This window comes from Sorex araneus, chromosome 1 (assembly GCF_027595985.1).
Source record: "Sorex araneus isolate mSorAra2 chromosome 1, mSorAra2.pri, whole genome shotgun sequence".
In the NCBI taxonomy this organism is placed as follows: domain Eukaryota; kingdom Metazoa; phylum Chordata; class Mammalia; order Eulipotyphla; family Soricidae; genus Sorex; species Sorex araneus.
Window position 1 is genome coordinate 426,676,438 of NC_073302.1, and position 27,070 is coordinate 426,703,507.

At 46.4% G+C, this 27,070-nt stretch overlaps 1 protein-coding gene across 1 annotated transcript in view; it reads left to right on the forward strand.

Annotated features, from left to right (window-relative positions):
• The window catches only part of SND1 (staphylococcal nuclease and tudor domain containing 1), a 424,531-nt gene that overhangs the window by 261,123 nt on the left and 136,338 nt on the right, over positions 1-27,070 (forward strand). Inside the window, exons 14-15 of the mRNA XM_004608287.3 lie at positions 1,607-1,679; positions 25,897-26,038. Coding sequence (XP_004608344.1) covers positions 1,607-1,679; positions 25,897-26,038 — 215 coding nt within the window. The remainder of the gene's footprint in view (positions 1-1,606; positions 1,680-25,896; positions 26,039-27,070) is intronic.

Consider the following 27,070-nt stretch of genomic DNA (forward strand, 5'->3'; position numbering starts at 1 on the left):
GTTTCTAGGACTGAAGCTCTTGAGTGGAGTTCAGGAGGAACCATGTGACTCACTGGGAAACGTGCTTTCTGGGCGCAGTTGGGCTCCAAGCGAGGCACTGAGTCCCCACTCTCTCCTCAATTCTGCGCTTTGATTTCTTAACGTCTTCACGGAGCGCTGGGAAAAAGAGATTTCAGAAGGAAGGCATTTGTTTCTTGTTTCTGAAGAGGAGACGTTTCACATCAGTTGAGAGAGAGAGAGACACATCCTTCGGGGTGGAAGGGGGGTACCTGGGAAGGTGTGTCTGTGATAGGACTTGCTCGCCTTCGCACTGCGCTGCGCCCCCCTCCCCAACTGAGGCTGACCATATCTCAGTGCCATCGTTGCCACCACATAATCCTTGCACCCTGTTTTTAAGTATCACCAGCCTATTTTTGGGTGGTGGTAGTGGAATGGGTTTGGCATAAAATTGATCGTGTAGTGAGCTGAGCTGGTTTAGGGATGAGCACCTGAAAGAGAGCCTTGGGGAGCAGTGACCCCTGCTCTGACTGTTGAGGGGGAGGGGCAGAAGGGAAAGAACCTATGCCGGGAGGGGTGCTAGTGGGAGGGTGCCTGACACTGATTCTGCTCCAGGCAGTCAGAACCCCTGACACCCCACCACACACACACACACACACACCTACCTCTTTTCCAGGCCAGCCAGAACCCCTATAGCAGACACCCCACCTCACATACTCTCTCTCTCTCTCTCTCTGTCTCTCTCTCTCTCTCTCTCTCACACACACACACACACACACACACACACACACACACACACACACACACACACACACACACACACACACACACACACACACACTCTCACTCCTGTTTCCTGCTCAGGTGTCCGGGCCAGCAGTGCCTGAAGGGGCTTTATCTAGTAGGGTGCTGACTTTGAAATTTGCCCTCCCCCTCCCCCCCCCCACCCATCCTTCAAGGTTACAGTGACCATTAGTCTTCCATGGACTTGGGAGGGAGCAGTGGGGGTACTGTTGCCAACCCTAGGGATTAGACTAGTGTATGACTAAGGGCGCAGTGCCACGAGTTCCCCCACCCCCCCAATTAAAATGGACTTAAAGGCAGTCCTCTAGCATTTGGTTAATTTTTTCCCCACTGTTAAGTGACTTGTCTCTACAATTCATTCTGGGCAACTTATCTTTTTACCTGAGAGGAACTGATTTCCATTAGAATTGGAACACTGGCTACATATTTTGCATTTTAAATGTTTCATGTGATTAAACACAGAAAGAAACATTATTTCTGTTTCTGGGGAGTTTGCTCTTCCAACTGATTGTTCCTTTATGTGGTAACAATGCCTTTAATTTGGAAACAAGTTCTGGAGCTCTCTCTGATTACCAGGTACCCTGGCTAGCTGGAGCTCGCAGCCAAATCCTGGCGAAGGGGTATCGGAGAGAAGGGGTGGAGGAGAAAAGCAGGCTCCTGCACACATGCTTGCCGAGGCTGGCGACACTGCCGCCCCGTGAGACACCGAGCTGAGAGAATCCCCGACTAATGACCTCGCTTCTCTCCCTCCACCCTTTCCCTATGATTTGTACTTGAGTCATGGTTGTTTTTCCTTCCTTTACAGAGCCATTAAGAATGGCAAGGGATTGCATAGCAAGAAGGAAGTGCCTATCCACCGCGTGGCGGACATCTCCGGGGTGAGTCCAGTCTCTGAATGGAGCTTGCGTGCCAGAGGCGCTGAGCCCCTGGCTGCCACTTTGCTGAAAGACTTCAGCTTGTGTGTTTTCTGTAGCGGGTTTGTTTGCGGGCGCTGATGGCAAATTTTTTCCAGGGCTCCAGCTTGTGCACCTAGAGAGGAGATCCTGTTTTAAATTCTGGAAAAATAGAAATCAAACTAGGACAGTCCGAACCTCCTCCTTGCTTTTTCACCTGCACTCGTATTGTGTTGCTTTTCCATTTGAAAATTATTATGAGCTGGGAGATAGTCCCATTTGTCTTTAAACGAAAATTGCCTCTCTTTAAAAACCCCTCTTTAATTCTCACTGTTACTGGGCGGTCTTAGCAGGAAAAGGTCAAGTATAGGTTTTAGGACACATCCAAGTATTAATGTAATTTCCTCATCGCCTTCTCCTGGCCGCCTGGAAGTGGAAGAAATGTGCACGCATCCTTTGCGGTAATAGAGATAGATGATGGAGAAAGATGGATGACTCAAATACTTCTGACTTCCCCAAAGGCAGAGCCCGGGTGATTAGCGAGGAGGACTTTGCCCTAGCTCTGTGATCCAGGCTTTGGCAGCCAAGATAGATCCTTGCGTTAATGCAGAAGGTTTCCTTTCTTCAGCAAGGGTTTCCAGCATGCCCCACTGTGCCTTGAATTCTGGAGGCAGCGAGAATAAAGGTGTGAACCCAACGTAAAGTGGAAACAGTTGGCCATAGTGCTGGTAGGAGCCCCGGCCTGTTCTCTGTCCAAAAGTGGAGTCCACTCGCCTCCGATTGGTATGAGGTGACCAGAGAAGGCCCAGCCACTCGCTTGGTGCAGGTGGGACACACTGTTTGTTTCACCTCCCACTGAGGACCTGCTAGCCCAGGCCAGGAGAGAAGGAGCCAGGAAATCTTAGCTTGGACTCTCAGGGGATTTGCCTTGGGCCTCCAGAAGCAAAAATTGCCCCAAACCAAAGCTCCCGGAGCTGAAGCTAGCCCTCAGTGATGAGTGTGTTAGAGTGGATTATCTTCCTGTTAGGTTGTTCCTGTTGTTCTTGGGATTGCCGGATATAAATGTGTTTGGCCAGCTCCCCTGCCACGGAGGAATGGTGCCCTGTTTGATTTCAAGCAGTGGGGCTCTGTTGAGTCTTCCGCACACTACAGATTGAGCAGTGTTGCCACCATTAATTGTGTCCCCCCCCCCACTTCCACCCCCCGCAGAAGTTCTGCATGGTGCCTCTGTTCTGGGAGCGAGTCCGAGTCTGCGGCTGCTGATCTGCCCAGGGAGCTTGGAAACCTGTTGCTCGGCCTTTACGCCCCAGTACGGAGTCAGCAGGCGTGTCCCTCTCCTCGGGGGGGATGGCAGCAAGCCACTTGTCACTGTGGCTTCCCCTGCGGGGGGCCTGTCTACATGTTGATTAGGAGCTTCTGTGGCAGCTGCTGTGTCATTGTCAGCACATTCCCCTTAACGTTCTTTTGGTGATGACATTTGTTACCAGGGGGCAGTTTGGGGACTGTTCAACAGTGGGGAAATTCAACAGTGGGGAACTAAGTTGACAACCTCTGCTTCGGAGGACCAGGGGATGGAGTAGGGGTTAAGGAGCTTGCCTTGCAGGCAGCCTGCTCTGGTTCCTTCCTGGGCACCCCATATGGGCCCCTGAGCCAGTGCCAGGTGTGATTCCTGAGCGCAGCACCCGGAGCAAGTCCTGAGCACTGCTGGGTGTGGCCCGACTCCCTCCCCATCTCTGGGAGGGAGATGCTTTGGTAAACCTGATAGTGCCTCTTCTCCCCTCAGCTGTGCTGGGGAGAGAAGCCCAGGAAGCCCAGGCTTCCTCCCCGCTGACTCCTGCCTGGGGAGAGGGGCTTTCTGTGGGTCTGGGGAGCTCAGCAGAGAGGTGAGATCTTACTGAGACTTGGATGCTCTGGGCTGGCCAGGCCGCTAGCTACTTACCCACAGAGTGACCCCGTGGTCCCGGCCCCTGCTTGCCTGCGCTTTCCCTGTGGCCTGGGTTGGGCTTGGTTGGCTTTTGCTGGCCGGGACTGGGGTGGAGCAGGGAGGCGGGGAATGGAGTACTTATGAAACATGTCTTAATTTTGTGTGTGTGCCTCTCCCCTCATAAGCTGTAGCCCAGTTTCATGCAATCTTCTCTTCTCTGTCTGCTATTGCAGAATTGGGTTGCTGTTAAGTTATTTAAAAATAAATGCCAGTTAAATCTCCCTCGGTTACCACATAAATAAAAGAGGAAAGCTTGAGCAAGCGCTCGAGTGAACAGGAAGAAGCTCTTCCATCGAAATAGATGTCAGGGTGACCTTGTCTACCTTCCTGACACGTTCTGCTTCGATTAGTGGCTGGTGGGTTCTCTAACAGTTTGCTCGCCCCCGCTAGCCTTCCCTGTGTTAAGTTATGTGTGTGGGGGGCTGGGGGGATGGGATGCCCTGTGCCATTTAAGTGAGGTGGAAGGGTTTGCAGCTTCTGGGAGCTCGCTATGCGGGCTGGGAGTCGGGAAGTGCCAGACACAGAGCTAGCTTACTGTCAGACAAAACACCCAGAAAGAAAGGTGTTGTCGTGCACACGTGCATAGTGGGCTCATCAAAGGGTCTTAATTTTTTTTTTTTAATTTTTTACAGTGAGGGCTTCTCTCCCTCTATCCACCCCATTGATCCCTACTCCCCCCTTAGCTGCAGATCTTGGCTGATGGAGGTTTTGGTTGAGCTGACAATATGCTACGCTACTATGTGCCGATGTAATTTACTACAAGCTGGTATGAGTGAGTGAGTGCATCTGTGTGTGCGTGCATGTGTGTGTGTGTGTGTGTGTGATACACATCCTTTGGATGCTGGAGACATCTAAGTGTCTCGTTTTCTTATCTCTTAAATGCATTCAGGAAGAGTGCCAGCAGAAAGAAAGTTGTGTCACGACAGTGAGTCAAGGAACCTGAGTGTGTTTCGATCTCCCCACCTGCACAGTTTGGGCTTGCTTCTCCCCATCATGCCCACCTCTTCTCTTGCCCGTTCAAAAGCAGGTGCCCTGGACCTGAAAGGGTCAGATGTGTGCAGTGCCCCTGTGGGAGACAGATGGGGCAGAAGGGCAGCATAGTGGTGGGGAGGGATGGTGGGAAGGAGCCCAGCCAGCCTTCTCCTGCTCACTCAGATGCTGCTACAGCCCCTGACACTCCCAGCAGAGCCTCCCTTCTCCCCCGTCAGGCGGTCCAACAGGTTGGCTCTTCAGAAATAGCATACCTGCCGGCTTGCGGGTTGTGGGTGGTAGTTTGCGTGTTAATACCGAGGAGTTCAAGGTCCATGGCAGTTGTGTGTGACACCATCTGATTGAGCCCCACCTCTCTGGCTAGAGCTTTTGTTCAGCTTCGCTTTTCTGCAACGTTTACGTCTATTTCTAGGGTAACCCCCAAAGAGAGGAAATGCTGCCTGTTTGGTTGTTTTTTCGTGGCTGATGCTGTCCTGCTTGTAGAGCCGGTTCCACCCTCGAAGTTGCCCTCAGTGTGAAACCAGAAGTCCACTCGCCTGGCATCTGATCCCATCTGATTTTGTTGGATGGTTCGGTGGGGGCACTTGATCTTGGCATCGCCACGTTTTCGTTACTAGTGAATTTATTTTGATCCTGCCTCCATTCTTGCCTTCAGCACAGTACAAAACGTGGGATTGGACATGTCAGTGGAATATAAGACGATTTCTTATCTTTGGTTTATTATTGTTTTTGCTGCAGCCTGCTCTATAATAAATAGGATCTCCTGCAGATACAGTGCAGATAAAGTGCAATATAGATAGTGAAACGGAGCCAGTGTGTGGCTTACGGTTGTTCTGGTAGATTGCGCAAATCAATTACAGTTTGGGGATGCGAGAGCTCCCCACCCTCCAGGTTGTAAGCCACAGGCACCATTTTCCTCCGGGAACTCGTCACCCGCTCTTCCGCCGGGGTGTGAGTAGGACTCCGTGACTCAGTCTGTTTCCTCTGTCTGTCTTCTTTCCTCCCCAGTGCCTGGGATGTTGTGAAGTTTGTTGGCTGAAAGCACTTTGAGAAAGTAAATCTGCCATTATCCTCACATCCCTTGTTGTTTCTAAAAGCCCCCAAATGAGACAGATTAGTGCCAGAGGCTGTCCTGCTCCAAGCACCTTTAGCCTCATCGTGGAGGGTGGCGTGCAGTTGGCCAGTTAATTTTTGCCCTTGTCTACTCTTGCTGTTCTCTCTCAACTTGCTACCATGAAATCCCTGCCCTTTTTTTGCTACTGGCTGCTATATTTCTCTTTCAGTTTTGCTTCTTACTATGTTACATGTGTGTAAACATTCTTTGTTTACAGTTTCTGACTGAGTTTGCTGGCTATGCATAGTATTATCACTTCAAGTGTGCTTCAGTCAGGGCCTGGAGGGATCATCCAGAGACTAACTCTGGAGGTGAAAGTGTAGGTGGGCAGAGAAGGAAGATCTTCTGGTCCTTTTTACTCTATTAATTAGACTTTGAAGACTTATAGGGTTGGCCAATGGGATTCTAACTTAGAAATGTGAAGGATCAAAGTGTCCCTTTAAAATAGATAGTTTGGCCAGGAGAGACCCCTAAGCATGGGGCCAGGACTGCCAGGTGTAGCTCAGATTCCATCCACCCACCCAAAACAGATGGCCCCTGCTCTCCTGTTTCCTGGGTTGCGTCTGTCAGAGGCATCTGGTAGGACACACAGCAGTCGCTCTCAGCTTAGGGCCATCATGAGCTGACTTTTAAAGACTGGAAAGAACAAATTAAGATGAAATAAATGAAATAGATGAGGGGAGATAGAGTAGGATGGATGAGTGGATGGATGGATGGATGGATGGATGGATGGATGGATGGATGGATGGATGGATGGATGTGTGGACAGCCAACCAGGCAGTTAAAGATCTGTATTTAGTGACAGCCTCTTCTCTATGTCTTGTGGAGTACTTGTTTAGGTTTTCTTCTCACAAGGTTCTAGAGTTCTGCCCCCATCCCCCACCCCTTCAGTCCTAGACATTTGGTGACACATGCTCCTTTCCTGGTTGGCTGCTGTTGTAGAGAGTCTTTCCCACAGTGATTGTCCCATGGGTGCCAACCTTGTTTGGGTGGGTCTCCATGGCATGTGGGTAAGGCAGGTGGGAGTGCGGAGCTCTGAACTTCCATTCACGCAGAGGGCCTGACCCTATCCTGTTTGCCACCCTTGGCAAGTGCCCTGGTGGGTTATGGGTGTTTTACTGCTTCTTACCTATATTTGGGAACTCAAATTGTCATGAAGGTATTGGTCTTTCCTCTTTCTCCACCTATATGCAAGAATTGAAATGGACTGCCACGTGCAACTAATTGTGTTGGGTCTTAAAATTTTACTTATTAACTTATTTACTTCTGGTTTGGGGGACACACGTGGCAGGGATCGTGCCTGGCAGGACTCGGGACCATGTGGGGTGCTGGGGGTTGAATTCTGGGTTGCCACTTGCAAGGCAAGCGCCCTACCCACCATACTATCTTTCTGATCCTTGAGTTGGATACTATCTTTTTGATCCTTGAGTTGGATTCTCACCTCTCAGAAAGGCACTGACTCCCACAGAGGCCCACAGCCCCCACGATGCCAGAGTGGCAGCCTCCCTGAAAGCTCCTTTTGGGGCAGAGAAAGGCCCGGGGGAGTTTGCTTCAGCTGCTCACCACCCAACCAGTCCAGTTGCCCTGAGTGACTTCTGGCCTGGGTTCATCTCAGGCACAGGGTCCTGTGTGGCTTCTGGTTTTGTAAAACCCTCCTGCTGGGGCTTCCCGGAACAGCCCAACTCTCACCCTTGCCTCAGGACATCCGGGAGCATTCCTGCTCTCTGAGAGAGACTGTCTGTCCTCCTGGGCTGGATCATGTTTCTGAATGATAACTAAAGGAAGTTGTGAGGGTTTTCAGGATTGTACTTGAAGCAATGGCATAGTGGGTAGGGTGTTTGCCTTGCACGCGGCCAACCCAGGTTCTGTTCCTCCATCCATCTCGGAGAGCCTGGCAAGCTACCGAGAGTATCCCACCCACATGGCAGAGCCTGGCAAGCTACCTGTGGTGTATTCGATATGCCAAAAACAGTAACAACAAGTCTCACAATGGAGACATTACTGGTGCCCACTTGAGCAAATAGATGAACAAAGGGACAACAGTGCTACAGTGCTACTCTGGCACTCACCGCAGTTGGTGGTCATTTTTGTGCACCTCCCTTTACAAATTTGACCTACCTTTTCACTGAGTCACAGTTCTCTGTGTGTGTGGTCTTTTGTTTTGCCTCATAGGCCTTGAGGCTTAGGCCAGAATCTCCTACTTTAATTGGGAGTAGCCAGCAAACTTGTAAAGATTGAAGCTGGCATGAAAGTGGGTGGCTAGTTGAGTACAGTGGGTAGGGCACTTGCTTTGCATGCTGCAGGCCCAGGTTCAATTCCTGGTGCCACATATGGTCCCCTGAGCCTCAACCAGGAGTGATCCCTGAGCGCAGAATTGGGACTAAGGCCTGAGCACAGCCTAGAGACGGAGAGGGAGAGGGAGAGAGGGGGGAGAAGAGAGAGAGAGAGAGAGAGAGAGAGAGAGAGAGAGAGAGAAGAGGGAGGAGATTGATTCTCTAGCCCTTTGGGGTTAGCTGATTCATAGGGGGTTTACATATTTGTTTTTCCTGGACTGATTTCCACCTTTGTAGAGAGAAAATGTAACTCATGAAGACCTGGCGGAATTGCCAACAATTGTTCTTTGTCCAAGTGTGGCTCGTCCTGTATGGATACAAAGACTTTCCATCCTGGGAAATAAATGATTCCAAAATTTCACTCTGCAGTTTTGCATCTTTAGCAAATTCATTTCGGCATTCTTTGTTAACTCTGTGTGTGTGTGTGTGTGTGTGTGTGTGTGTGTGTGTGTGTGTGTGTGTGTGTGTTTGTGTCTTTTGATGGACTTTGAATCCATTGTAATATCTTTCTGGTTATCTCATGACTTAGTGGATTAGAATAAAATATGACACATGTTCATTTTATAATTGTCTGAGAGCCCTGATGTTACTTGGTTGAAAATTATCCTTTAATAGGGGAAGCAGTTGCAGCAACAAGAGGGAACTCCACAACCAATTGGAACATTGGGCAATAAGTGATCATTTAATTATGTGCTTTGAAAACACTTTGTTCTCGCGTGATGCTATACCTGGAAATGTGCAGAGCTGTTTGGTTGTGGAAGTGCTAAAGTGAATGCCCCTGTTCTGAGGTCTGCCTTGCTCAGTACCTGCATCTTACTGGTCAGCCATTTCCGCTCACTGGCAGTCTTTTGTTTTGGAAATTTCTGGCACCATAGCAGATGGCAGGAGAGCGAATGGGCATTGAAGACCAGGCATCACGCTATGTTCTGACATTTGTTAGGTGGATCCCAGCTCTGTAAGTCAGCACCTCTGCAGAAATCTTGGATCAGATGACTTGCCTGGAGGTAGAGAACTACTAGTAGACATTTGTTGCTTCTTACCATAAAATCCCTTCTTTCCCAAATAATCATAGATTTGATGTGTCACTGTAGTGAAATCTGTTTTCAAGAAGATACCTGCTGCCAATTTTTCCAGTTCCCCTTCTGATTCCTTTAACTGCGACTTCAAACATTGAATGAACACAAATAGCCCCTAAGAAACAGGGTCCTAGCTTTTTTTCATATAAATGTCCTGAGCTGTAAGGATTTTTGTCAATCTTCTCTGTTTAAGGGAAGGAGAACGGAAATTGAGAGTATCCAGGAATGCTTTTCGCAAAGTGGTTCCTTTCTAAAGAGGGCTGCAGTTAGCCTGAATTCTGCTCTGGCTGGTTCGGGCACCTCACTTCTTTCCCGTTCTCTGGGTTCAGCTGGATATTGTTCTCTGATTCGATTTCATGGATCCCAATTCAGTAAATGAACCTATTATAGGCTTGGCTAAATGAATGCAAGAGGAATTTGAAGACACCTGATAAAATTCCCGATTCCCAGGTTCAGCTGTGTGAGTGGATTGTCTGAACTGTCCTACAGCTGCTGTGTGATGTGATAAAAGTGGAAATATTTCTCCCCAGCCACAGCTCACTCTCCACCACCAGAACACTGCTTAGCCCTCGACTAAACTCATTTTGTCCTGTGGCTATTGCTTATATAAACATTTCAAAGTAAGTCATTTTACTAACATAGACATTCTGCTTACTTGTATTTTAAGGCTTTATTTAGCATGCTTCTCCTTAACTCCCTACAGAATTTGCTGCACAAAATTTCAGGCCCTCCTTGCAGTGTCCAGGCAAATCTCCTTAAACCAGAGCTCAGGGCCATTTGGAATGCCCCATCAGTTTTGAACCTCAGATCCTTAGGAAGTGGTCTTTTTAGAAGAAATGTTGGAATTCCTAATGCAGTGTCTCGAATATAAGCTCTGCTAGATTGTATCACGGTTTTGAATGTGGAACAAGACCTATCTTGCATCCCCTCGTGTTCATACATGACTGTAGCATGTACCCTCAGACCCTCCACCCTCGGTAGAACGCACCAGTATTTTCTTTCCTGGCACAGCCTCTCCTTCCCACTGCTTAAGTTCTTAGTCCTCTGACTCGAACTGTATAACTGTTTGGCTCTTGTTGAGTGACATTTCTTCCTCTCAGAATGTGCAGTTCCTTCTGACCATGCCTTCTGATCATGCCTTTTCAGTATTTACATAATCGCTCTTTTTTTTCTCCCCCTTGTGAAAACAGTGGAATTTCCCTTGGTTGGAAATGAATCTTGAGGTGAGGGGACTGGCCCACTTGCTTCAGGGTGATTAATATCCATGTTGTTGATGTCCACTTGCCAGTTGTTCTAGTGGAAAAGGCCCTGTGTGCTATTCTGAATGTTTAAAGAACTCAGAACCAGTGTATCTCTGTGGTGGGAACTAGATGATGTCCGTCTGGGAATTCTGTGTTTTCACTCCCAATTCAGTGACTCAAGAGATTAAGGAATGTTGGCAAAACAAACCACTGGTGTTCTTGAGGATGGTGAAGCATGAGATCTGCTCTGGGCTTTGTCAGTTATGCTCCAGTCACTTTCAAAATGCCTCATTTTATTAACTCTCCAAACAATAGGAAAGCAGAAGTAATTGGGACATTTTCTACTCTTAAATCTTACAATAATAAGGTAAATGACAAGCAAGAGGACTGTTTCGTCTCCCTACCCCCACTCTCTCCTCCTGTAACCTGAGTGACTGTTTTAACTCTTTTTAGTTTTGTCTCTTCATCAGTTTCATATTATAGTGCACACAGGCATGAAGGTTTGCAATCTTTTTCCCTTCTGATTTACTTTACTTCTGATAATCCCCGTCCTCCATTTTGTTGCAAAATGGCAAAGATTCATCTTTATAGTTGAAGAATCGTCCTCCATAAATTTACTATACCTTGGTTATAATAAACATCAGTCAACAGACACTTCCACTTTTTAACTATTGCAAAGCTAAACAACTGCAGTAACCAAGTTATCTGCTTTAAATGTACATGACTTTTCGCCTTAGTGTTTTCATCGAATTGATACCCAAAAGTGGTATTGTTGAGTCATGGGGAAACTCTATCTATAGCTGCTTGAGGACACTATGTACCATTTTTCCAAAATGGTTGCACCAATTTACATTCCCAACATAATCACTGATTACCATGATTTTGTTCTTGTTGATGTATTGATTAGTAACTCTTCTCCAGATGGCATTTATATATTGTTTTTTCTCACTGGTTTCTAAACCCAGAAAGAAGGCGAAACTTTTGGGAGAGAGCAGGGTTAGGGTTCGTGTGCCACACCCAACAGTGCTCCATGGCTACTCCTGGCTCTGTGCTCAGGTTTTACTCGGGTTGGTGCTTGGGACTGTATGTATTAACTGTCTGGGGCAAGTACTTTAACCTCCCTACTATCTATCTGGCCCGAAGTTTCAATTTGATTTACCAGGTGATGAGCAAAAGCAGTTTGAAACTGTGTTTGGAGCAGTATGTCCTGGCTTCTAGATAGATGCAGGGTTGACTTTCATAGACCAAAGGTTGCAGGTGAGAAGGAGGGCCGTGCTTTCTAGACGATGGGCGGTAGAGAGCCATTAGTAGCAGCCTTCCACATCACCCATGTTCAAGTCTCGTTCCCTTTCTTATTGCCGTGGCACCTTGAGGAAGTTCTTGAACTCCCAGGCCACACTTTGCCCATCTGGAAAATGAATATCTTAATTGTCCTTTATCTCATTAGGTTGTGACATGAGTGACTGAGTTGATACCTGTGAAGTGTTTGGAACAGCTTAAATATTGACATAAGAACGCAACAGACAGCATTGGTTCACATGGCTGTGATTATTATTCAATTGCTAAGCGTTCTGTGGAGCACTTAAAACTTCTCTGTAAATGATAACTGCCATCACCATCATCATTACCATCAGGAGTATTCCTATTTCAGACTCTTCATCCAATTCAAGTCCCAAATCATACTTCCTTCCTCTCCTGAGTTCTCTTACCGCCTCTTTATCTTGCATTTGACATTTAACATATGCTCTCTGCTTGTTTTTAAAATGCATTTGTCACATTGAGTCAGTGACTGATCAAACAATAAATGTTTGTCACGAGCTTTTTATATGCCAGACACAATGTGAGGTGTTGCGGATCTACAGTCCTTTACAGGCTGACACAGTTCCTTATCTGAGCATAGCCGTGCTGGAAGGAGAGCCCTGTGAGAGTGGACATATTCGAGTCAAGGAGGGACCTGGAAGAAGGTCTTACTAAGCACTGAATAATAAATCTGCACCACCTACAAAGGTGATAGGCTTCCAAAGGCCACCATTGCTGCACTATGAAGACCGTTACAGAAGTTAGAGCAGGGACCGACACCATGAGGTCCATTACTGGAAGTCAGAGCACGAACCAACACCTTGGGGTTCTTGGTAAAATCTGTGAATTTTGTCTGAAGAAGAATCAGAAATCATAGACATGAGAATGGGACAATTAGGCCTGCAACCCCCCCTCCCCCGTCCACCCCCACTGCCACCCGCCCCATTCCCCTTTTCCTTTCTCTGCTCTGTGGTGCTAGACTTGGAGGAGACCTGCTCCTTGACCCAGGCTAGAGGAAGATTGAATGAATGGAGGTTGGGTCTGGGGCGATGCTGGTGACTGTGAAGGTGAAATTGGGATGCTCTTGGATAAACAGACTGATAGAATGTGGCTCTTACTTGGACGAGGTATCGAGGGCATGAAAACCCCTGTTCTGCATGGGCGTGCTCAGGGCCCTGCCCCTGTAACTGGTTGGTGCTGCTGTTTGTCCTGTACGGACCCCAATAGCATTGCCTTGGGAGAAAATTTCTGGATCTGTTAAAACTGAGGCCCATGAGCCGTTCAAATGAGGGCCAGAATAGTGGCCTGGACTTCATGCATAAACTCAGGACCAGTGGCCATCCCATTGTAAGGGTCCTAAAGTGCCTAGGAAATAGTGAAAGATGAGTCCTAAAGCTGAGCTTTTTGTGTCCAAAGTGTAGCGATCATGGACAAGTGGGGGGGGACCACAGGAGTCGAACTCTCTGAGCTGGCAGAGGGTTGTTATAGACAACTCAGGGGACGCAGGGCCTTCGGGCATGGGAGTAAGTTCTGTCGCTTCAGGCTGAAAGCCGAGGGGTCCAGTGCATTTAGCAGCACAGACAGCAGGTAGCCTGGGTTATTGCAGCTTCTGTGGAATGAAGGGGTGAGGGGATAAAAGTTAATGTCTCCCCAGCTGGATTCCCAGCAGGAAGCGTCTTCCATCTCTTTGCCTTGTTTTCAGGGTAGCTGATAGTCAGGGTAGCTGATACCTCTGTAATGCTGTGACTGGGTAGTTTTGAACATGTGAAACTCTTCGGGATGTGGTTCCATAGGCCCACAGAAAGGCCCATAGAAAGGAACACGAGGCGCCATCAGTGTGAGACTATCTGCCTCCATTTTCGGCTGTCATTCTTGCTTTCTGGGGTACCTGGTTATCCTCTGAGTTGCTGTTCAAGAGCAGCATCCACATGGAATACTCTCATGCCAACGCTTTTAGGCGAGGCTGGGATTGATGAGGTACTCTTCCCGAGGAAGAGTTTGAATTCCCAAATAAACCTCTCAGGTTATCACGTTGAGATACTATATATCACAGATGGCGTTAAAGCGACTTCTCTGTAAGTCTCATTTTAGTAGAGATTGACCCTCTTTTTACACACTTTTCCAAATGCACCAGATTCTAGGTGCTTTTCATGGAATCTGTACTAACTTTCACACCATAGAATGCTTCATCCTGCCGCTGACTTTACCAGGCTTCATGTTTCTGCGCGATTTGCTTATTTTCCACCTATTGTTGACACTCTCCATGGCTCTGCCCCATAATTAGGGAAGTTAAACATGCGATCCCTGGGCTTGGCTATCAGTGGCATCAGGCACTGAGTCTGCTTTTGAGGGACTCCTGGGGCAAATTGCACAGCAGGTCAAGATGGTTTTTTAATTCAGTTTACTGACTTATGGGGTCCTTAATATTTATTTCTCAAAATATGTCAGACAATTACAAAGAACTAATTCACTCTAGAGAATATTGAGCGTTGGTTCTAAAAAACTGAAGAGGCAGTCATCTGGTAAATAATTTGTAAGTTTTGTCTAAGCAAAGCTGAATCAGCTCTGAATCTTAATATATTTTCTTCTTTTACACACAGAAACGAAGGATAAAAACACAAGCTTTCTGTCAGAATTTCTGTTATTAAGTGCATAAATATAAATAAGCCAGAAAAGCAAAATTGTCTCTACTACTCCATTAGAAAATTCTTAGTGAAAATAAAGCATTCACCAAAATACGGGAATGGATTCTTTTTTTTTCTTTCTTTCTTTCTTTTAAGTGATTTAAGCTTTCAGATGTTTTGCTGTTCTAGTTAATGTTTAACGATCACTCCCACCTGTGCTGTGGGGGTTGGGGGGAGTGAGAGGAGTTGCTATGCTGGGAATCAAACTCAGGGCCTCACATGCTAGGCATTTTCTCGACCACAGAAGCCACATCACAATTTAGTTTTATTGTGAGGGAGTGGGGAGTGGGCCACACCGGCTGTGCTCAACTCTTACTCCTGGTTCTGTGCTCTGGGGTCACTCGCAGTACCATACACGGTGCCTGAGATCAAACCTAAGTCATGTAGCAGGCAAGTGTTTACCCTCTGTGTTACGTACTTTCGTCTTAAGTATATGATCTGTTCTTCAAAAATACCTGACACAAAGTTGGCATTTGTTTTTTTTTCCACTCAATTTTGTTTCACTCGGTGTGGTTTGGGTTTGGGTTTGGGTTTGGGGCCACATCCAGCGGTGCTCAAGGATCACTCCTGGCAGGTCTGAAGGTACCATTTGGGGTTCCCGGGATCGATCCCAGGTCACCCGCATGCAACACAAGCACCTTACCTGCTGTACTATCTCTCTGGCACACTCAATTATATTTTTTCATAAAAGCCTGGGACCTCACTTTGTATGTCTAGCTATTATTCTGTCTTAGGAATTAACTGGCTTATTTGATCAGCACTCCTACTGGATGCTTAGGTTATTTGGATTGTAGTTTCCTTTCAGACAACATTGATTCTTGTAGCTTAATCATTGTCTCTGTTTTCTTGGAACAGTTATATAAACTAGATGCTTAGGCCAATGATAACAGTTTTTTTAACATCAATTTATGCATCATTACTTAACAAAATTATTGGGTTTTAATTTTGATGCACTTGTTTTTTCTTCAAAATGTAACCTTCTCTCAATAATTTCTAAATAGTTACCCTTTTACTCCACACTCCAAAATGAGAACTTATTCTTTCAAATTTTATGTTTTTTTTTTTTTTTTTTTTGCTTTTTGGGTCACACCCAGCGATGCTCAGGGGTTACTCCTGGCTTTGCACTCAGGAATTGCTCCTGGCAGTGCTTGGGGGACCATATGGGATGCCGGGGATCGAACCCGGGTCAGCCGCATGCAAGGCAAACGCCCTACCCGCTGTGCTATCGCTCCGGCCCCCACCTCTTTCAAATTTTATGATGGTCTGTTTTTATTAACTCTTTAAATATGCAGGACTCTGAAGAGACTAATTAGATCTGATAAAGCTTTTATTTGAGATTTATTATAGCTAAATTTGCATGTCTGTGGGCAAAAAAAAAAATGAATGGCCATGGGACTTTAGGGAGTGCTTAAATAATTTCAGTCATCTAACCTTTAACACTTACTTTGAATTTTTATTTTATGACACTGGTTACTGGATTTTCTTTCCCCCTTTATTCTTTTCTGAAGTTGTGATCCTGTCTCTGATGGGGCTGCATTTAGCATAGCATCAATTTCCTTACCCCCGATTTCTTGATTTGCCCATGAAATGAAAACTTGTGCTTCATCAAACCACCTTTAAATTCCTTACTCTTCATGTCTTCGTTTAATTATCTCAAGCCATTTTCTGATTCTGTAATAAATCCTTACTTCTCGCTGAGAGAGACTTTGGAAGTGATAGAAATTATTGATCTTAGGCTTTTTTAGAAACATCAGTGTTTGGGACCTGTTTTCCCCCTTCCCTCACTATGCCAGCTGCAGGCTGTGCAAGGTGGCACACTGCCCTGGCACCAGGGACCCCAGAAAACTGGGTGTATCTACATAGTACAGGGGCGTTGAACTCACCGCCTCAGGCTTGCAAAGCCTGTGCTTCTTGCCACCAAGCCTGTTCCAGGGCCCATGTAAGGTTTCTTGTTCATTTTTATTTTCTGATATGTTGTTGTTGTTATTCTTAAGCCATACCTGGATGCCGTCTCGGCTTCCTAATGACCCTTCTGCTATGGAATCACGTAAGACAGTGCTTGGGGGACCATATGCAGTGCAGGGGATTAACCCTGGGTATGCTGTATGCAGGGCAAACACCTCCCCCAGACTGTCTCTCCAACCCTTCTAAAGTTAGGGGTTTGTAACTGACATCCGGAGTTGCAGACTGGCTGATACACCTTCTTCCGTGTTCTCATTAACCCATGCCCTGCGTTAGCTGAACCAGTCTCACACCCTGCCCCAGGAATGTCCACAGTGTCTGTTATTTCTATAAGCACCCATCATTTGATTCTTAGAAAACTAGTAGGTGTTGAAAGTCTGCTATTTTTTTGGTATCTTTGACTCTCTGGTAACTTTCTGATAATTGGTTTTAGCAGTTTAAAGTAGAAATTGCTTCACTTTCTTACCAGTGTAATGATTCATTCGATATAAACGGATGTCTACAGTTTGGATAAATGTTATATATTTAAAGAAATATTTAAAAGAAGTAGAAGCTATGACTTGATACTGTAAATTCCCCTACAAATGTTTATTTTTTTCCCCTTCAAAATTTCTGTTCCTCGGGACTGGAGCAATAGTACAGCAGTACAGCAGTTGCCTTGCTTACAGCCAACGCTTGTTCAATCCCCAGTACCCTATATGGTCTCCCAAGCACTGCCAGAAGTAATTCTTGAGTGCTGAGTCAGGAGTAACCCCTGACCATCATTGCATGTGGCCCCCAAACAAAAAAACGATTAATATGTTAAAAGTAATAATTTGTATTTGTATTTTTGAGTACTTATATTTAACTTACATAATAAAGTAAATTTTCTGAGCATCGAAACTGAAGTAGCCAGTAGCATTTGAAAATGTAGTATATGGTTCCACTGACGGATAAGAAAAGGGATTCATCTGTTAGTACTCGGGGTGGGCCGAGAAGATGGCTCAAGGTACCTAAGCATCCCAGGAAGAGCTGCTGGAATTTACAGAGTCAGAATTTGTCTGTCGGGAAGTTAAAGGTATGGTGATAAGGGGCATCTGCAGACAAAGCAGGGGCCAGGAGGAAGGTGGGGCTTGTGAAACCTTTTCTGGACCCCACACATCAGAAGCCCTAAGGTGGGTCTGTGCATTAGCCTGATGAAGGCCATACCTCCTCTCTGCCCGGCTGCGCTGCTTCTCATTCCGATTTGGAAAAGACTGACTTCAGCACAAATGCAAGGCTGTAGAGTGGTTTCTTTATTCTAATTAGATGGCTAATTACTGTTACCTGTTTCGTGTGATGCACAAAAAACATCGTTCTCTGCACTTTGCATGCCAAACGTGGAGTATGTTCCGCCCCTACCCCCCAAACAGCCTCGTAAGATAAGTCAAAGGTTCAAGCGAACGGGTCTCCCAGCATCAGTTCAACTGGTTAAATTTGGGAAACTGAGAATCATTCAATAAAAGAGTAATCTCTAAGCCTATATAGCATGTTCACTTGATTGAGAATTGGATATTATTTTTTCACGTTAAGCCCTATCACATGGGTTTAATTTCCAGGCAGAGAAGAAATGTCAATAGGCATAGGTGCTTAGTAGTGCATTTTTCTTTATTTGAAGAAAGTATTTCTCCAAGGCAGCCTGCTGGGAGAGCCTCGGTCCTATCTGATAGCAATCACCTAAGAATTGCTACTTGCGGATGCTGCTTCTGGGACCCATTGTCTTCCTTGGCTCTTCTGGCCCCTGATGTCTCTTCTAAATTATTTTCCACTGGAAATTTTTTTATGTCTTTAATGTATTGAATTGTTGATGCGATTGGTTTATCAAAAATAATTGAGTGCTTAATTTTGAACTTATTCTCTCTGAGACACTTAAAAATTACTTAACTCGGAAAAGAGCTTTCTAAATTTGAAAACTAAAATATTACATAGTCTGCCAGTTCGGGCCAGTTATTTGTTCCTTTGTGAAATTTGGGTATTTTTACATATAGAGTGTAAATTTATCATTTTTGGAATATGACTGTTTTGCTAGACAAGTACATTTTGCAACCCATCCACACTTGTAACTCTCACCTGTCAGAGAAGGGATGTTATCATTGCCAACATATTCCTCTGCACTCTCTGGCATCAACCTTTGGCTTTTGTCCTAGTCCCTGGCAAACCTTCATCTGTTTATTGTTTTTATATTTTGCAAGACAAGAATGTCATATAAATGAGATCATGTTTGAGATTCATCCCTTTCTGAATTCTTACATCCTTTATTTCCATTGGGTTGAGTTTATTACATTTATTTGCTCCCCAGTTAAGCAAATACTGGGGACCCAGTTAAGCACTCTACTTTGGAGTGCTGATAGAACAAACCCAGGGTGTTTGTTCTGGGGGTCCCAGCCAATTCCTGCTACAAGATCTGCTGTGATTGTTGATTGCATATTCTCATTCTAAACACAAGCTTTTGCTTTCTTTTCTGAGTTGTATGGAAATAGATGATGGGCAAGACTTCCTCATAAAAAGGTACAGATGCCCATTTTTTTGGTTTTTTTGGTTTTGTTTTTGTTTTTGAGTCACATCCAGCAATGCCCAGGGATTACTCCTGGCTTTTCGCTCAGGAATTGTTCCTGGTGGTGCTCGGGGGACCATATTGGGATGCTGGAAATCCAACCCAGGGTCAACACCCTACCCGCTATATTGTTGTTCCAGCCCCAGGTGCCGGTTCTTTACCTGGCTTGTGAATACTGATATTCAGATGTCCTTGAATTTGTGGAAGCTGGTAGTGTTTTAAATTCTATATAGAGAATTATTTCCTCTGTATCTGGGCCAAGAAGCTTCCCAAGTACTGACAGGCAGTTTCCTTCTTCTCATGTGGTGAAAATGGCATCTCTTGACTCTAGCCTTACTTTGAACCTTCCCTCTTGCTTGGAAACATGACTTGACCAGGCCACCCGTCTTCCCGTAGTACCTGGTAAAGGAGCAAAGTCAGGGATGGAAGCTGACCTCTTGAGGGGCTGCTGCTCCGAAAGCCAGCCTCCCCCCTCCCCAGCTCAGGGCTCCCTTCCAGCTCCATGTGCCTACTTAATGTGCCCTTGATTCATGCTCCAGGGATGGAGCCCCCAGACTGCAACTTGGTCTCTCCCACACTCAGGCCTGGAGGCAGCTCCGGTGAGCTGTGGTGCCAATCAAGAATAGCCTGTGAGAAACTGTAACCCACAGATAGCACTTAACCAAGACATGATTGATGGCTAAGTTACAGGGCCTTTCCCTGTTTCCTGGTAATTTCCGTTGTTTGCCCGTCAGTGTTTATTTATTTATTTTCTGGAGTACTCTCCCTTTCACTGCCACCTCACTGGCTCTCTCCTTCCAGCTCCTGCTCACCTCACCAGGAAGGCTGGTTTTCCGTGTCTAAGTGCCTAGTGGGAATGTGGGAGCTGGAGGGCATGCTCAAGCATCTCCCCCCAGGGCCCTATTCATTTATGCAGCTAGAGAGTCTCTAGCTGCACACAACAGCTTCCTCACAGAGACTCATAAACTCATTCTGTGAATTAAAATGTCACATGGGGCCAGACAGAGCCTTGACAGTGGAAAAGAGAAAGAGTTTAGAGAGAGACCCCCTTTATTAAGGTAGATAGAATTTTTCTTCCCTTTTCTTTTTTTTTTTTTTTTTGGCTGTTGTTGTTAGGGCTGGAGCGATAGCACAGCAGTAGGGCATTTGCCTTGCACACAGCTGACCCGGGTTCAATTCCTTCACCTCTCTCGGAGAGCCCAGCAAGCTACCGAGAGTATCTCACCTGCATGGCCGAGCCTGGCAAGCTACCCGTGGCAAATTCGATATGCCAAAAACAGTAACAACAAGTCTCACAATGGAGATGTTACTGGTGAGCAAATCGATGAGCAATGGGATGACAGTGACAGTTGTTGTTGTTGTTGTTGTTGTTTTTGGGCCACACCCAGAAGTGCTCAGGGCTTCCTCCTGGCTCTGGGCTCAGGGGAATCATATGTGGTACCGGGAATGGAACCCACATCACCTGAGTGCAAGGCGAACATCCTATTCACTACCCCCGTACTGTCTCCCAGGGCCTAGGGTTGATAGAGACTTAAGATTTGTCTCCTGTGGAAGTGCAGAGGAGTGCAGAGTTCTGAAAAGGTTGGATTATCACAAATGTCCTGAAAATGAGAGGGTGTGCTTGCTTCATATCCTTAGGCTTAGTCTGGATCTTCCCCTCTTCTCTTTAAGGCTGTTTCTGCCCTCCTATACATACTTCAATGCTAAAATTCATTGGAGCCACATGATAACATAGCGCTGGGGCCACATAACACAGCCACACAACATAGCTCTAGGCCAGTGCTGTAGACCCAAGACTGAGCCCTCTCCTGAGCCGGGCTGTATCTCCACAAGCATCCCCATGTTTGATGGGCCTCTTCTGAGTTCAGCTTCTCAAGTGCTAGTGGATGCCCCTGTGGTACTATAATAAGCTCTGTGTGTATTTGTTTTTTCACTCTTTTTCCTATGATGTTAATCAAAGAGTGATTGTGATGATGAGAACTAATTAGTGAGCTTCATTATTAACAGTTCCCATTGGAGACTTGCACATGGTAATCCTGAGTGGTTAATTGTTAACTAATAGGTTTAGTCGGATTCTCGTTTCCCAGTGCCGCATTGTGTGCTGTGCTGTCCGACCCACATCAACTCCTAAGTATCTGTAAGGAAGTCAGAGCATTCACTTGGCTAGCATGGAAGATGAACTGACGGCCTGTTCCAGATTCCTCAGGCCTGCAATTTGTGACCATTCTACTTTTTTACAGCCTGGTTAGATCATATTTTCTCAAATTCCTATCCTGGGCTACCAGATAAAGACTTTTCCCCTTTTCTCCCTGCCATCCGCCACCAACTATCTCTCTCTCTCTCTCAGACTTGGTAGTTCATTGTGCTGTGTTGACAGTGTGTTTGCTTGCCCAGGAAGGCACAGGGCAGAGACGAGTTGCCATCCTTATAGGTATTGATGGATGTCCCATGTTTGGAAGAGATCTGTCCTGACAGATCAGAAGTGGGGCAGACTGGGGCAGAGGGGGAGCAGGTGATTAAGATATTCTGGTAACCTGTTCCTCTCCAGAAGCCCACCCAGCCTTTCCTTGGGGGTCATCCAAAACCCTGTTCTACAAGTCTGAAGTATAGATATTAACATCCTTTAAAATGAAGTCACCCTCGGCACATTTATTGCATCATTACTTTCTCAATTTCAAGGAGCATTGAGGAGGCAGAAACATTCCTTAAAGAGATGCCAGCCACAATAGTAGGTTTCAGTGTAGCCACTGCAACCTTAAATGAGTTTTTTCCAAGAATACAGGAAAATTCTGTGTGGTTTATCTGGGAGCACAGGTAATGTGAAAATCACCAGTGGAACAGACTTCTCTGCTCTCTTCAGAAATACAGTTGCTGCTTGATTATTTACACCAGTGGAGGAGAATATTGGTACAGACAACAGAAAACTACAGTTAATTGTCTACTTGGGTTCTCAGAACCTCAAGCCAATGGAGAGCCAGAAAACTACAGAAAAATGATTCACAGCTCATATGTAACTTAGCCACGGCGTCAGCTGCCTGAAAGTGCATCTCTGTCTAAGCAGAAATATTTGATACTTAATAGTGTTGCCTTGAAATTAGCATTCGATGTCATGAGTCGCAGTGTTCACACTTTAGCTTTGAAACTTTTTATCTTCATTTCAGAAAACTACATCTGGAGTCAAGTTTTTCTAAAGAAATCTTTAATTTTACTAAATCTCAGTAGGTCTTGCTCTAGGATTATTGGAGGAAAACTTAAAATGTCATGTAAATGACATCCTTTGAACTTTATCATTTTACTTTCTGTCCTTATGATCCACATGGCATCTCCAGTTCCTCAGGAGAATCTAAACTAGTCTCTATTACACTCTTGCTCATAATAATCATTTTTCTATGCTTTCTTATTGCTGTAACCTGAGAAACGCGTTAAAGAGATTAAACCATGCCGCTCTGCTTGCTCAAACTCTTTGGAAAACAAAATGTTTGAGCACGTTTAGGCAGTTTTCATAATAATATAATAAAAATCCTGAAAATAAATTCCATAGCCAAATTAACAGGAAATGATTGTTTTTATGGCTGCATCATCTGCAGGAACTTGTCAGTCTGCCATACCAGGCTCTTTATTTGAACCCCTGAAACAAATGCTAAAGCTTTCAGGAGTGTTCGTACAGAATAGAAACCTACTAAGCAGACGGCATTGTTGAGAGGACAGGGACCCACAGACCCATTCCTTGTCTGTGACTGAGGCTTGAAAGAGCTGTCATTTTAGGGTGATTACATTCAGCTTGGCTGAATATGTAAGAATTTTAGGGGGTCAGAGAGCTCGTGTAATGAGTAGGCTGTCTCCCTTGCACATGGCTGACCCGGGATTCCATCCCCAATACCACATATGGTCCCCCCAACTTTCCCAGGAATAATCCCTGAACCTGGAGCCAGGAGTACGCAAGCCTTGGGTACTGCTGAATATGCCCACCCTGGTCCCCCCAAAGAAGAAAGACTTATAACTCTCCTCCTCCCCTCACCCCTGACCAGTTTGGGTGAAATTTCCATCTTTCTCCAGAAGTGACTAGAGCTTGGTTGCCTTAAGCGGAGGTGGAGCTCCGTGGCTTATCCTGCAGTTTTGTCTCTGGAAATAAACACAACCTGTTCTGTAGGCTTTTCAGATCTGCCTTTGTGTCTTCAGTTGTCATTGTTGGCTTTCACTTTTAATCTTTGTCATAATCAGAGAGGCATGTCCCATTTTTCTTTTTTGGGGGCTGTTGTTTTGTTTAGAACCTTTAAATAGAAATATATATGCATATATATACATGTACATGCATATATATGTAATACTGAGCTCAAGCACGTGTGACTGGATCACTGGGCTGACGATGAGGAGGAGGCAGGGGGCAGTGGGAAGGGGGTAATGCAGGTGACCGCCAACACCAAGATTTTCTCAGATATATCAGATCACATTGGGAACTGATGACGGGTTGGTGAGCTTAAGACTCGGTTTCCTTCTCCCTCAGCAGCACGTCAGGGGTCCCACGGCCGACAGGGTACAGATGTCCTGGTTCCGGGCACTGCAGGGTCCCCTCCGTGACTTCCACCTCCAGCAGCACATGGTGCCTCTTTAGCAGAAGCTCCTCGTGGTCTTCTCGACAGAACTCAGGCGGTCTGCTGCCCGCCCCTTCACCTGGGAATCAGACACACCACAGAGTTAGCGCTGAACTCCGCATGGTGGATGTGTGCCTCTTGGGTCTGTAGGCTCAGGGGGACACGTGAGCACTAGGCAGGCTGTGGGTGAGCATCTTCATTCCGCTCTGCTCGCCACTCAAGCCCCATGTCATTGACTGCCTTCCCTTGTGGGGCTTAGGGCTGTTGTGGCTTTGAACCAAGAGTCAGGAACAGCTGTTGATTTTTATCATGGAGACAAACCCCACCACCACCACCCACCCCTTCACTTAGGATCTCAGACTGTGCCCCCTTCCTTTTTTAATAATTCGTAACCACTTAACAAAGTCGGGGCGGGGGGCAGGGGTGGGGACGGTTACTACAAATTCCTTTGTAGTAGGAACATTAAAGACATCTCTGCTGAGTTCCCTCCCCAGATAAAAACATCTAAAAGTTAATGATGAGCTAAAAGGCTGCTTCTGGAAAATATGAATTACCGCCAGCTTACTTGGGGGAAAAAACGTCTTCTCTTCAGAGACATGAAGTTGCTTCATGATTTGCAATAATCAATTTGATAATTGTTGTTGACTTACTGGCTCCACTCATGAATAATGTCCCAGATTTAGACTGGTATGGCAAAAGGATTTTAATCAGGTAGTGCTTTCTTCCCCATGGAGCATTTGTCTTGCTTGACTGTTTTGGACTCCAGCCAGCTGTCAGGAAGGCACCCCCACTGTATGTGTGTAGTAGAATGTGTGTTGCTTAAGTGTTCACTGGGGGAGTTTCCAACCCACTGAAGCTCATTGCTCCTTTACCTTTTACCAATGGAACGTTAGCAACCCCAAGAATGGATGACTGTCTCTCCTTTACTCTGTGAATCTGTTTGAAGGAAAGGATGAATATCATTACTATAAATATTGTTTTCATCCCAACCTACCTCACTGCTTCTGAATGAGAGGAGCCCTTTTGGCTGCTCTGAAAACTCAAATACTTGATGGCTTGTTAAATTTTCATTATCTAATGTGCATTAATTTAGATACAATAGCTCTGTTGCTAGGAGCAGAGGTAGACGGAAGAGCTTAGCGAAGTGCAAGGCATCAGCACAGGGCGCTGCTCTTGCTCAGGGGGTGGTTCCTGTCCTGCCGGATGGCCACACTCCCTGGAAACCCCGGCCCCCAGCAGCTGTGGCCCAGCGCATGCCTTGTGATATACAGGTGCATGCTTGCTCTGTCATCTGCCTAACCAGCTTGAGACCACAAGGCTCCCAGGCCTCTGCGTTTCACTGTGGCTGAGCACACCAAGTGGCCGAGATCTGGTTCTCCGGAGGGTTAGGACACATGCTGTGTGTGTTGAGGTGGGTAGTGTTGGGTACTGGGGGGTAGTGTTGACAGCGCTGTTCAGTTTCGTATTGTGCCATGGCGGTAATTATTTGCGCTGACAGGATGTGGTTGGGATTTGTCCCTGTGGAACCCGTCCTGCTGTTGGAGATTTCTCTGACTAGGACCGGCGAGCAGCCCCGGGTTGCCCTCATCCCACAGAAGCACGGACTTCCAGGTTTCATTCCTGCTCAGAGCCAGTCCACCTGGCTACAGATGGAAGGTGAACCACACAGAGTACCCGAGGAAGGGACTTCAGAGGCTTGGCCAGATTTACTTCTTATTTATTTCAGGTTGAGGGCCACACTTAGTGGTGCTCAGGGCTCACTCCTGCTCTGTGCTGGAGGGCTTATGCCGGGGATCAAACCAGGGTCAGCCGTGTGCAATACAAACTCCTTAACCTCTGCTCCACATACTTTTTTAAACTTTTCGTTGTTTAAGGGATCCTCCCTGCAGTGGTCAGAGAGCCACGGAATGGTAGCGATTGAACCCGAGTCCTCACTTATGCAAAGTGTGTGCTCTAAGACCACCAAAGCCCAAGTTCCCAGTCCTTCGGTTGTTGTTTAATGAAAATTAAATGTTTCATGAACCTCTGACCAATTTGCCTTCTCTCCTCAGTTTTATGTTAAGAGGAAACAACTACTTTCTCCTGTTCCTAAGAAGAGAAATTCTCCATCCTAACTTGTATGTCCAGAGTGCTCAGTAAAGACTCAAGAGAGACCATTCTAGAAACTACTGTTTCTGTCATGAAAATGGCACGGGCAACTTGTCTATTTCAGAGTTTCCAAAATATCTAATTTCATGCAATTCTTTGTCCTAACTTCCCAGGATCTACCTGATTCTCTTTGCCCTAGATCGCAGAGAAAAGAATGTTTGCTGGGATTTATTACTTGACTAATGAGTCTTGTCTTTTCTCCTCCAGGATACTCAAAAAGCAAAGCAGTTCCTGCCGTTCCTCCAGCGGGCAGGCCGCTCCGAGGCCGTGGTAGAGTACGTCTTCAGTGGTTCTCGCCTCAAACTGTACTTGCCAAAGGAAACTTGCCTTATCACCTTCTTGCTTGCAGGTAGGTCTGTTGTGTTGTATTGTTACCCTGAGCATTCTTCCTGAAGTTCGGAAGTTATCCCCGGATGTCTTATGCCTCCCTTGTACCCAGGGACTTCACTGCTGCCGAATCCTGTACAGTTTGTCACTGAGTCAGGAACACAGCAGCCTGGCGCCAGCCCCTCTCCCTGTTCCTCATGTCCACCAACCAGAAGACATAGGATTTTAAAGTATTTCTCTATTGGTTCATTTGGTTTAGAGGCCCTTATGTCTTTTTGGTTTATTTGATTTGGGGGGTGGGGGTCACACAACGCTCTTCGGGTTCTCTCATGGCAGTGCTTGGGGAAGCAGGTAGTACAGGAACCAACCCTGGACCATGAACCCTGGGCTCCATCATGCAGAGCCACTCTGTCAGCTGTCGGCGTAGAGACAGCAGAGACTAGCTTAGGGCCTGAGCCACTGAGGCCACACCTGCGGGGAAGTGTTGGGGCTGGCGTTCCCACACGAGGCATTTCCAGAGTGGGCCTGCGGGCCCTCGTGTGTTAGCCACGGGCCGGCTGCAGAGGAGCCGAGACACCTTGCCCTTGGCGCTCCCCAGGCGATACCGTTTGTCTCTCTTTTATTCTTTTCAAATGTCATTAGGATCCGAATCCTTTATGAAAGGCCAGACTTGACATGCCCTTCACAGGCTCCTGCCTCGGTAGTATTTCTTTGTTGCACCAAGGTTGACGCGCTCGGGCAAACCTTTCTTTGCTGACTAAACGTGCTGCTGTCTGGGCCTCGGTTCTGGTGTCTCCCCAGCCCGGAAGACTGTGTCTGAACTGCGCTCCTGGAGCAGGTTACATTTATGCATTCAAGAAGCAACCTGCTTCATTTCTTTCCCGCTGGCAAATAATAAAGTTATTTATTTCCAGTCAGCGCTTCACAGAGACAGTGATCTTTGAGCACAAGTGTCATTTTCCTTCAGCGCCCCACCCCACCCCCACCCCTGCCCACACCACCGTTCGCTCACTGACAAAGGACAGAGTGAGCGAATGTGGGTTTTCCTCCCCGT